This window comes from Lissotriton helveticus, chromosome 9 (genome assembly GCF_964261635.1).
Source record: "Lissotriton helveticus chromosome 9, aLisHel1.1, whole genome shotgun sequence".
Taxonomy (NCBI): domain Eukaryota; kingdom Metazoa; phylum Chordata; class Amphibia; order Caudata; family Salamandridae; genus Lissotriton; species Lissotriton helveticus.
In genome coordinates, this window is record NC_136070.1 from 60,527,744 (window position 1) to 60,540,178 (window position 12,435).

A 12,435-nucleotide genomic window follows, 5' to 3' on the forward strand; every position below is an offset into this window, starting at 1 on the left:
AGCAGCTGACCCCTCTCTCTTCACCAACCAGATCTGGCAGTGGTGACAGATTTGTAACTCTTGGGATGTGGCGGTCATTTGGCAGAGGTGGAGATCAGAGGCCTCTGTTCTCTGGTGGAATCCGGACTCCAAATCAACCTTCTGGAACTTCAAGTGATCTGGCTGGCATTAAAAGCCTTTCTACCCTCCATCAAGGGAAGGATAGTGCAGGTTCACTGACAAAACCACAGCCATGTGATACTGAAACAAGCAGTGCAGGGTGGGGTCGTGGACCCTTTGTCAGGTGGCCCTGCAACTCTGGACATGGCTGGAACACCAAGGCATCCCCCTGGTGTTTCAACACCTGGCAGGCTCTCTGAATGGCAGGGCGGACAAACTCAGCCAAAGATGCTTAACAGATCACAAATGGCATCTCTATCTGGAGGTGTTGCAAAGCCTCTTTCAAGAGTGGGGAGAGCCTTGGTTAGATATGTTCACCTTGGCCAAGAACACGCAATGTCATCAGTCCTGCGCACCAGAGTTTCCAAGGCGACTCTCGCTTGGAGATGCTTGTTGTCTGGAGCAGAGCTCAGGCCTCCTGTATGCATTTCCAATCACGCCCCTCCTGCCCAAAGTTCTCAAGGATATCAGGAATGACTGAGCCCAAGTCATCCTTGTGGCTCCGGAGTGGGCTCAGAGAGTTTGGTATCCCGAGTTGTTGAGCATGGCCCTTAGTCTTCCAATCAGGCTGCCTCTTTGGGAGGAATTTCTGTCATAGCAGCAGGGGAGGGCTCTCCACCAGAACCTGTCAATACCACACCTTCTTGCATGGAGACTGAGTGGTGACAATTGACAGCCTAAGACCTTCCTTCTGAAGTCTGTGATGTTATTCTGGCACCCAGGCGTCCCTCCACCAAAACTGCATATGCCTGCCACTGGGACCAATTTGTGGCATGATGTGTACCAAGAAACATCCATCCCCTATCTGATACTCTTTCTCAGGTCTTATTATTTGTTCTCTGTTTGGGCCAGCAGGACTCTGCTCTGGGCACAGTGAAGAATTATCTTTTAGCCATTTCTGCATTTCTGAGGTTGCTGACTCAACCTTCTTTATTTAAGTCACCTGTTGTGATGAAATTTCAACATTTTTCCCCCAGGCCATTCACCAGGCCCCAGTGGGATTTGAACCTGGTCCTCATTTTACTGATGTGTGCACTTTTTGAGTTATTGCACAACTGCCTTCTTCAGTTATTCACCATTAAGACCGCTATTCTGGAGGTCATTACATCGGCTAGGAGGGTCAGCGAGTTGCAGGCACTCTTGGTGCATCCTCAGTATACCACTTTCTACCCTGACAAAATGGTTCTCTGGACATGTGCCTCTTTCCTTCCATAGGTAGTCACTCCTTTTCACGTAGACCAGACCATCACCCTGTCTGCCTTTTTTGCCCTGCCTCATCCTTTTAAGAAAGAGGATCGCCTCCACCATCTGGACCCAAAAATATTGTTGTTGTTTTACTTTGATGGCACAAAAGAATTCTGGTTAGATGACCAACTCTTCATAGCGTACATCTGGTACAAGAAAGGGAAGGCTGTGCAGAAACAAACCATCTCCTGAAGGATAATGGTCTGCATAAAGATTGGATATGCAAAGGCCAAGAAACAACCACCTGAGGGCTTGCACGCTCATTCTACCAGAGCCAAAGCTGCAACCACTGTGTCAGCTCACGGAGTTCCAGTCATGGACCTCTGTGAAGCTGCAATGTGGGCTTCCTTGCACACGGTTACTAAGCACTACTGCCTGGACACTCAGGTCTGTTGGGATGGGCATTTTACCCCTTCAGCCCTGCAGGACTTGCTTGGGTATCTATTTTAAGGTAAGGAATCTTCATCTAAAAGTGTCTGTCGGATGTACAAGTTGCTTACCTTCAGTGATATCTTATCTGGTAAAGACTCTGTCTAGCCACAGATTCCTTACCAACCCTTCCATCCTCCCCTCTATATGACCTGATTAAAGTTGAGGTTTTCCCTATGAAAAGGGCTCTAGAAACTCACAGTAGTGGTCAGTCTTCATCATGGCTCTGCGCTCCTGGTGTAGAAAGTCACAAGAATGAACTGACGTCAGCATGCCAATGTAGTGCCTATATAGCTACAGTGTATGCCACTTTTGACATGGACAACGCCGACAACACAAATGCGAAGCTGAACGACGCCACCTACTGGCGTGCAAGAGTACTGCTAGAACATTTTCTGATCCAGTCTGAAGCTGGTAATGGGGGTAAATAGAGTCTCTCCCAGATAGAGCATTATCAGAGGTAAGTAACTTGTTTGTCAAGTAACTGGAACCGTGCCCAGACACAATGCTGGTTTGGCCCAAACTAAAAATGAAGGAGCGTTCCTATATTATAGCAAATACATAAACAGTAAATGAAATCAAAAAAGTACTCTGAGTCCACAAACAAGAGAACATCAGTACTGAATAGGCAACTATAAAACGTGTGAGTAAAGAGCAATTAGGAAATGAACTCATGGGGTTGCTTAGTGGTCTTGGTCTCGTCTCAGACTGTTTCTTTCGCAGGTTTACCTCAAGGGCTGCATTGTCTGCCCCTGTTTCCAGATAGACAGACAACAGTCAGCCTGATTGTTGTGTACCTCATGTGTTGCTGCATTAAATGTTGCTATTCTCTACGCTGTGAAATGTCCCTTTTCTGCCTGCACCTAGTGCCTGCAGCTTTGGTGGGATCTGGCAAGGAACTCAGGGGCATGTGTATGAACAAGCCCTTTTGCGATTCCTTAATAGCAATTTTTAGCAAATTACTATTAAGGAATCGCAAAATGCTATGTATGTAGGAATTCCAATAATTATTGCGATTCCTTAATATTCTTTAATTGCGAATCGCAATTCGCAATTAAGGAATACCTTCCCATTCATTCCTATGGGCGTAGAGGCCCATAGGAATGAACGGGAAGACATTCTCAATTTGCGATTACCAATTAGAGAATCGCAAATTGAAAATGCTATTTCAAGGTTGCAAGGGTGTCATAAGGACACCCTGATGCACCCCTGAAATGAGCATGTGTGCAAGTGTGGTGCACATACATGCCCTAAGGGCATGTATGTGTGCCACATGGCAATTTGAAAAAAAGCAAAAAAGTGCCTTTTTCAAAGAATTTGCAAATGGTAATTTGCGATTTCTTATGCCAAATTAGCACAATTTAGGTGCTTTCTACATTGTATTTAAGGAATCGCAGTTTGGGTTTCCTTAAATGCAATTACAAAATAGAGAGGGCCATATGTATCATTGAAATTCGCATTCGCAAAGGCCGAAATTCGCAGAATTTCGGCCTTTGCGAATGCGAATTCTCAATATGGTATGTATAATGCAAATGTGGCCACAATAAGGAATCGCACAATTTGCGATTGCATTTAAGGAATCTCAAATATTGCGATTCCTTATATGCAATGTATGAAGCAAAAAATAATTGCTAATTTACCCTAAGGATTCGCAAATTACCACCAACTTCAAGTTGGTGGTAAGTTGCGAATTCCTTTGAAAAAGCATATTTTTTTTTAACAAAAGGTGCCATGTGACGCTCATACATGCCCTTAGGGCATGTATGTGCGCCATATGCGCACACATGTCATTTTCAGGGGTGCAGCTGGGTGTCCTTTGGACACCCCTGCACCCTTGAAAATATTCCCAATTTGCGATTAGCTAATTGCTAATCGCACATTTCCCCTTCATTCCTATGGGCCTCCTGGCCCATAGAAATGAATGGGAAATTATTCCTTAATTGCGATTAGCAATTTACTAATCGCAATTAAGGAATTGTAAGAAATCGCTAAAAAGAAGCTGATTTCTACATACATACCATTTTGCGATTTCTAAATAGCGATTCCTTAAAAATCGATATTTAGAAATCGCAAATGGTGATGATGATACATATGCCCCCTAATCACAAATTTTGCGATTCTCTCATTTGCGAGGCCCTTTTGGGATGATACATCCCAAAAGGCCTTTTCCCCTTCGCAAACGGGCCGATTCTGATAATCGGCCCATTTGCGAACGGGAAAAGGGCTTGATACATATGCCCAACTCAAACTCACTAATGACATCTCCACTGCTCTCTCCCCAGGAATCCATCAGCGACTTCTACTGGTACTACTCTGGGAAAGAGGTGATCGACGAGTCCGGCCAGCGGAACTTCTCAAAGTCCTTGGCAGTGACCAAGCAGATTTTTAATTCTCTGACTGAATACATCCAGGTAAGGGTGTCACTGGTGGGCGAAGAGGACTGTGAGACCCAAGGCGCAAGGCCACCGCTTCCCATTTCTGGCCACCGACTCCAGTTTGGCTTTGTAAATGTGTGAATTGTTAGTGAATATAAGCTGTACCCCTTTTATTTAAGAAGCACCTCCTGTAGGTTCACTTCTAGTTGTTTGCAGCACAGTTCAGGGTCACTTACTGCAATCGGCCTGTAGGATATGATATTCAGGTCGTTTTCTTAAAGGTTGGCATCTCTGTAAGGCCAGTGGGTCTGAATCAGAGACAGTGCTGTGGGGATTTCTGTTGTTCCTGTGGAACCAGCCTTCAGGAAGGCCCGTAGGACTGACTGTGACCTTGAAGGGTCTTGCACCTAAAGCCTTTTCTCGTGTTCTTTGGTGTTTCTATGTTTTTGTCGCGAACCTTCCGCTGCTGCCCTGCTTTGCTGAGCTATGCTCTACCTCTGGTGTGCGCGGCCAGTTAACGACATCCAAAATGGCTGCCCGATATCAAGCTCTTCACATCAGAGGAAGTTCTCTCCCTGCTAAGCCTGTTAGCACGGATAGCATAGATGAACGGCGTGCAGCCTGGCCCTGCTATCAGCCGCTGCCAGTCCCCAGGCGGCATCCCTGCCATGCTTGCGCTGCACCTTATCTGGAGCCTCCGCAGCTGCTGACATCGCCTTTCGTGCAGTTTCTTGGCTGCTCGGGGCTTTGCATTCAAGGAATACTAAAGCGATCCGTTCCTTGATGCCGGCAATCTCCGCTCCCCCAGCTAGGCGAGGCCGTGGCGCGGGCTCGCTCGCACCATTTGCACATCACAGGCCTCCACGCTCGGCTCTCAGAAGGCTGGCACGCGGCCTCCGTCAGAACCGACCACAAGCCGCCATGGGTGCAATCATTCCTTGCAATGCATGGCCCAACAAACGCTGCCACTGACAAAGTCAATAGGCAGACTTGCCTCCTTTAGTACATTTTATTTCATGAGATCCACCTATCTCCTATGGATGGCCAGGTGAGGTCCAGCCAGACACAGACAGATTGTGGAAGCTGCATAGAGTGATTCCTCTTGCAGCGGCCAGACACACAGACGGACTGTGAACGCTGGCGCTGCTGGTGCTGCATAGATTGACACACATGTTTTTAGAAACAAGGGAACCCAATTGTAATGGTCAGGGACCATGGGTATCAATGAGTTACAAACACAGTAGTCCCCGACAAGGAGAGTGCGAGAAGGGGGGATGAATATAGACTAAGAATCAGTGCTATACTGAAGCTGTCCAGCCGGACAGGGTTTCGTTTAAAATGATATATATTTGCAATATAATACAGTGGGACATAGTCCTGCGTCCAGCAAGGTACATATAAAACAAAACAAAACAAGAACTCAGGCAGAACAAATGCTTGTGTGTCATACATTAGATAGAACAAGCAAAAATGAACAACCACACCGTTACGCAAAAACAATAGCAAATTAAATTGTGTTTACGGTGTACAGAGATGACGTTTCGATCCCATGAGAGCAATTGTGGGATCATCATCAGGACATTATATTACATGCCTGTGTTACCCCGGGAATTGCCCGGTCTACGCCCTAAACTCCATTTACCCACTAAAGGAGGGCCCTTACTCTGCGCCGGTGGCGTCATGAGTCCACGCGCGCGGGGTGGCTACCAGCCTAAGGAAAGCGTGAACTACTCCTACCCGCGCTCCTTTGCCTATTACCTTGCCCCTGGAGTTCTGGGAGTGGCCCGCAGGCCCCTCCCCCTGGGCGGGAACCTCCATAGGATGATGCCCGCCCCCTCAGACCTCAAATATGTGCTCACCGATAATGACCTTACCGCATGCCCCATACCTAATAAATACGACGACCTATGGGAAAAAATTCTAAAGGACAGCTACACTGGCTAATAAATAACAGTATCAACGTATAGCTACAAAGGGAAAAAAGGCCTAAAGACACATGGCATCAAATACAATTTACTTAACACATGTTTTGCTAAAAAGGGGAAAAAATTCCTAAACAAACGCATCACAAAATACACCAACAGATCCATCTCTACTGTGGACCGTACCTTCAACTTACCATTCAACCAGACATAAAACTGCTAAAAGACTTTTGTTCCAAGGGATGGTGGGTGGGAAAACTAAGAAGCCCCGAACGCGGGGCACAACGTTCAGCGAGGGAGCGTCCAGGGACAAGGGGGTCTCCTGGGCGCTCCCCACCTCTTATTCCCGAGGGGCCGGTCGGCCCCTCCTATCGCCCGCCCCCCCTGACCCGGACCCACTAAATTGGATCCGGGTCAGGAAGGCCGCCGGCCAATCGGCGGTGGGCCGCACCCCCAGGGCACGCCCCCACCGCCGAATGACCACAAAGGGGAAAGGGGGGGCGACGGTCGCCGCGCCGCCATGCGTGCGGGGGGGGCCGAGGGCCCCCCCTTTTCACATGGTCAGCGACTAGCTGCCGCCTCCCCCCCAATCCGGCACCCAACACCCAGGAACGTGGACACGAGACGTCTTTACTTTTTGGAAGGCGGGCGCTAGTCGCCCGGCCGTATTTATTAAAGTATGAAATTAAAAAGGTTTTAATTGCATAATCAACAATGAACACAAAAATCAGCAGGACATTTAGTTACACAATTCTTATCAACAAGTTTGAGAGCCTGACCTTAACAAAACTCTAATACATGTTGTTTCCTAACTTAGACTAAACATCCTAATCTTGATTTTTGTACATTTCTGGCCATATGGCAGGGTCACTACCGGTGTCAGGTCCTACAAGCTGCGCCTCCCCCATAGATGTGCGCATGCGCAGTGTTACCCCGGGAATTGCCCGGTCTACGCCCTAAACTCCATTTACCCACTAAAGGAGGGCCCTTACTCTGCGCCGGTGGCGTCATGAGTCCACGCGCGCGGGGTGGCTACCAGCCTAAGGAAAGCGTGAACTACTCCTACCCGCGCTCCTTTGCCTATTACCTTGCCCCTGGAGTTCTGGGAGTGGCCCGCAGGCCCCTCCCCCTGGGCGGGAACCTCCATAGGATGATGCCCGCCCCCTCAGACCTCAAATATGTGCTCACCGATAATGACCTTACCGCCACAGGCCAGCATTGTTAACCGACGATCTGGCCTCCCCCCTCTAGCCCCTGCCTAAGGACACCCTCCTACTTTCAAAACCCTCTAGCCAGGCCCAGATATTGTCAGACCATAGGACATTACCCTCCTCTGTTAAATGAACTCCGTCCTTCAAGTAATACTTGTCGCCCCAGATACACCCATGAGGTATTGACTGTAACAAGGGGGCTCGAAACAACCTATCCAACCGTGTGTTGATCCTCTTTACCGAGTGATTCAACGCCCTGACCGAATGTCCCCCCCGCCACTGTAGTCGAGGTATGAGTTGTGACCATACTAGTGTGCAACCGGGGCAGGTCCTAGCCATCCAACCCGCCGTTGAAATAATCTCCTCAATCAGAATGCGCCTACCCAGTGTTGCCAAATCATTCTCCCCAAGGTGAAGTATCACCACTGACGGTGGAGATTGCCGGTGTGCTAAAAGCCCCTGGAAGAATCCCCTAAACTCGTGCAGACACAACCCCCCTCTGCCAAAGAACGTGATGTCCAACCCTAGTTGTGCCGCCCTTTTCCTCCTGTTACCTGACATAAAGACACATTCTGCTCGTTTTACATATGAGTGACCCACAATCCAAACACTGGTCTTCATCGTTTCCTGGGTGCCGCTCCGTGCTGATGTATGTTGCCGGTGCCCGACGACAAATTCCTCCCCTGCGTAACAGGTCTGAGAAACTGTAAGAGAGCGGAAACAAACCAAGCGTGAGCGACATGTAATCATAGCATGTCAATCCGTACATAACGTTTATAGCTTTCTGAGGACCATCTCCCAATTGTCTTCACTCTCTCCACTGGGAGGCCCCCCGCCACCGCCTCAGTTGCTGCCCCAATCCTAAAGGAATGAGAGCCAAACTCTTTAGGGTCAAGACCTGCCTTCCTAACCCCCATCTCTAATACCTTCCTGAATTGATATCTGGTCAGGGGGCTCCCATCGGCGTGACAGAGCAATGCCCTGCCCGCTGAGCCCACCAGCAGCCCGTGCAATAATTCCACGTGCCTCACTGGGCAGCAAGGGTTGGCGGGGGCCCGTTGGAGAACTATGGTGTGGCCCCTAGACTCCTGGTCGGTCTTTGACTTTGGAATAGTTACCCACATGGTGTCCTCCCTTATCGTCACACTAGCCCTCTGCAAGCCGCCCTGTAGGTCTGACTTAGAGCCTGCCACAAGTTCGCTAATTCTCAGCGCCCCATAGAATGCCAAAGAGAATGCTGCCCGAAAAAGAAACACCTCCCACTCCGCGCTACAAACAGTGTCCAGCGTGGCCAGTAGAGCTGTCAGCCGGGCTACTCCTATGGGCTTTCTCTTATCCTTATGATGGCCCTGAATACGGCGCCATCCCCTCAAAGCCTTACGTATCATAAAGGTATTAGTGGGATCCCGGAAGCCCCTAGCCTGAGCGAAGAATGACACCGCTGCCCTATGTCTGTTTGCCGCTGCCACAGAGCGTCCTTCCTTATGCATCCATTCTAAATAGGCTGCAAAGCCATCCTCCTGTGCCCAAAGTACTTCCCATTGTTGTCCCAAAAAAGAACGATAAGACAAAAACGCCCCTTCGTAAGCCGTCTTGGTCCTGGGGGCTAGGCTAGCGACCACGAGGTCCTGTAATCTGGGGCACCAATCTGCCAAAGTACTGCTGGGAAGTGCGCTGGCAAGGGGTCTGCTGTAGGAAGATGCTCCCTGAAAACCTGCATTTTGAAGCGAGAGAGTGAGTCAGCTGCATTGTTCAGAACACCTGGGACATGCTTGGCCTTAAAGTTGACATTCAATTTTAGGCACTGCAACACAATTTCTTTGATCAGACGAAGTATGAAAGGACACCGTGCCCCCTGCTGGTTGATACATTCCACCACCGTCATGTTGTCTGACCAAAACACCACTGATTGATTACATAGGTGTTCGGGCCAGACCATTAGTGCAACCCATATTGGGAAGAGTTCCAGGAATCCAATGTTGCTGGTCAGGCCCCATGTCCCCCATACTCCCGGCCACTGTTGAGCGACCCATCTGTTTCCTAGAATGGCGCCGAAGCCCACACTCCCGGCAGCATCCGTCCACAGGCCCAACTCTGCTGATGTTGTCAGCGGGCCGGGCCAGACTACCCTGCCGTTAAAATCCTCCAGGAATGCCATCCATATAAGCATATCCTGGCGAATTTCAACTGACAGTCGAGTGCGGTGGTGCTTCTCCCTCAGCCCCTTCATTGCCTGCGCAATAGAGCGAGAGAATGGGCGAGCCATGGGGATGATCCTCAGTGCAAAGTTCAATTGCCCTACCACCTCCTGTAATTGCTGCAAAGTGACCTTCTCCTTCCGGAGGCATAACTGTAGCGCTGTCTTGAATTTGTCCACCTTGTCCCTAGGTAATCGAAAACACCCCTCCATTGAGTCAATCTCAATGCCAAGGAATTCTAAGCAGGTGGTCGGGCCAACAGTCTTCCCGGGCGCAAGAGGGACGCCAAAAGCCCGCACGAGCACGCAAAATTCCTGCAATGCCAGTGCACACTCCTGAGATCCCGCTGTACCCAGGAAGAGGAAATCATCTAAATAATGCATGACCCGCTGACGGCCCGTCACTTGTCTCATGGCCCATTCAAGAAAGGAACTAAACATCTCAAAGTAGGCGCAAGATATAGAACAACCCATAGGCATGCATTTGTCCATGTAGAACATATCCCCAAAAGTGAAACCTAAAAGACGCTGATCCGCTGGGTGGACTGGAAGGAGGCGAAAGGCTGATTCTATGTCTGATTTCGCCATCAGCGCCCCGGGTCCTGTGGCCTGTAATAGGTTAACAGCCTGATCAAAAGAGGCGTATTTAACACTACAGATACCCTCGTCAATGGCATCATTCAGTGATGTCCCCCTAGGTGCTGACAGGTTATGGATCAATCTGAATTGCCCTTTCTCTTTTTTGGGGACAACTCCTAGTGGGGAACACACAAAATTGGGTACTGGCACTTCAGAAAAAGGGCCAGCTATCCTGCCTAACGATAGCTCCTTGTCAATTTTGGCGGCCACCACCGCCGGATTATGCTTGGCTGACAATTGGTTTCTACAGTGCGCGCTACCTGTGTATCCCGCGGCCGGGATCCTAAAGCCTTTAGAAAAACCTTCCTGGAGTAGGGTGGCTGATGTGTGGTCCGGGTATCTGTTCAGCCATGGAATCATTGCCACCACATCCACTGGAGTGGGGGGGCCTAACCTGTCTATCTTATAGTGGCTTTCCCCTACCCCTCTGACCTGTGTTTCCCTGCTTGGACCTACAGGCAGTTTCTGGATGAGAGGGGTGCCCAAAGGAGGAACATGCATGTCTAAACTTACACGCGGCCCTTGTGCAGGTGCGCCTATTAAAATCCCAGCACACCCCTTTCTTCTCTGGCCCACTTGCCCTAAACTTCCCAGGTACCTCACTCGTTTGGGGGGGCCGAAAGGGCTGTTGTGGTCTAGTGAACACCTTGACCGCACCGAACTGAGGGGGAGGTGCAGTATCAGAGAACTGTTTATGCCAAGCCATGGAATCTACCGTGTCCCATGGCAATGATCTATTGAATTCCAATGCCTTCCTGAAATTGACATCATACCCCTTCCATGCCTCCCCAGAATACTGTTCACTCCACCCCACAATCCTGCTCGAGTAGCATGCCAATGCTGCCTGTAAATCTGGGGGACGCTCAGCTTTAATTGCAGTGAATACAGCCCATGCTTTCATCCAGTTGTTGAGAGTTTCCTCCACCCTAAATCTCGTACACTGCGCCCTCCATTTGCTTGGAAGCATCCACTCTTTTAGTGCTTTTGCCTGCTCCATTTCCCTATTATCTAACAACAAAGAATAAATGTACACGTATTTATCCGCCCAAATCATCTCTTTCACAGCTAATGACACATGCTGAGCCAAATTCTCGCTCCTAGAAGGTAGAACACCGTCCCCCAAGAGCGGCAATGCCACTTCCTTACCAAGTGCGGGCACCGGGGGCGGCTGCCCTTTAACTCCGTCCAGCTGGGGAACACTTGGACCTGCAAGGGGAGAAGAAATTGGCAAGGCAACACTGTCGGCGACCGCTGCCGATCTGATTTTTTCCACAAACTTCGCCGCCTCTGCTGCATGGTCTGCAGAATTCGGGAAAGCTCCCCCTTTTTGGAGCCATGGCATCAAGGCCGTTATCTGGGATAACAATTCAGGGGGCATGGACTCTACATTTCCCCCCGGGACAACAGGTACCACTGGGGTTATGCCCGGTGGTACTGGCACAGCTGGCAGGGCGGGTGCCGGGTGTGGCACACCTGAGCCCGGGATTGTGGGCACCGGTATGTGAGCAGGCCCAGCGTCTACTGGTTGACCTGTCGGCACCGGCACCACGGGGGCAAGGGGTGTAGGCATAGGTATCTGCGGGGGTGGGACGTCCGCCGGCGGCGCGGCAGGTACCGGGTCTACTGGCCCCGGGATGGGGGCAGCGTCCCTGGGTCTCTTGGACCTAGATTTCCCGGGTGGGGTGACAAAATCCCCCCTTGGCACTGGTGCCACCCTCTTGCGGATCGGCCTACCGGATGGGCCCGGGGCATCACCATCCCTCTCATTCAACCGTGCTTCCAGCTCATTAACTTTCCCTAGCTGTTGCTTAATTTCACTCATCTCCCGCATCATGGCCCGCATCATAGCCTCCATGTTGGACCCCTTTTTTCCACCCCGCGGACCTGGCATGATGCTACCCCAAACAACCACAGCCTACTCTCTTAAATTACAATAGGTCAACTATTTGTACCTTTCAGGTGGAGGGTCACCAGGGGGCTTTCAGCACCATGCAACGGCGACCGCAACACCAGCGGCTTGTCCGCTTATGTAAGGGGTGAGTAAACCTAATGTAGACCCACCCGGCGGCCACCAGGAGCGATGAATGCTAGCCCCCCGTACCCCTCTTACCGACCAGTCCCGTGTACTCGCCGGCGATATTGGTCTGTGATCACGTCCCCTACTAGGCTGCGCGTTTAATCTCCGTACGTCCTCTCAGAAGAATGAATTGCACCAATAATGTCGTTAGAGGCCTGGAATAGAGAAATGCATTAACACC

General features: G+C 50.1%; 1 protein-coding gene across 1 annotated transcript in view; it reads left to right on the top strand.

Annotated features, from left to right (window-relative positions):
* RYR3 (ryanodine receptor 3) overlaps nucleotides 1-12,435 on the top strand; it is a 1,933,484-nt gene that overhangs the window by 1,645,954 nt on the left and 275,095 nt on the right. The window contains exon 85 of the mRNA XM_078661960.1: nucleotides 4,116-4,244. Within this exon, the coding sequence (XP_078518086.1) occupies nucleotides 4,116-4,244 (129 nt within the window). The remainder of the gene's footprint in view (nucleotides 1-4,115; nucleotides 4,245-12,435) is intronic.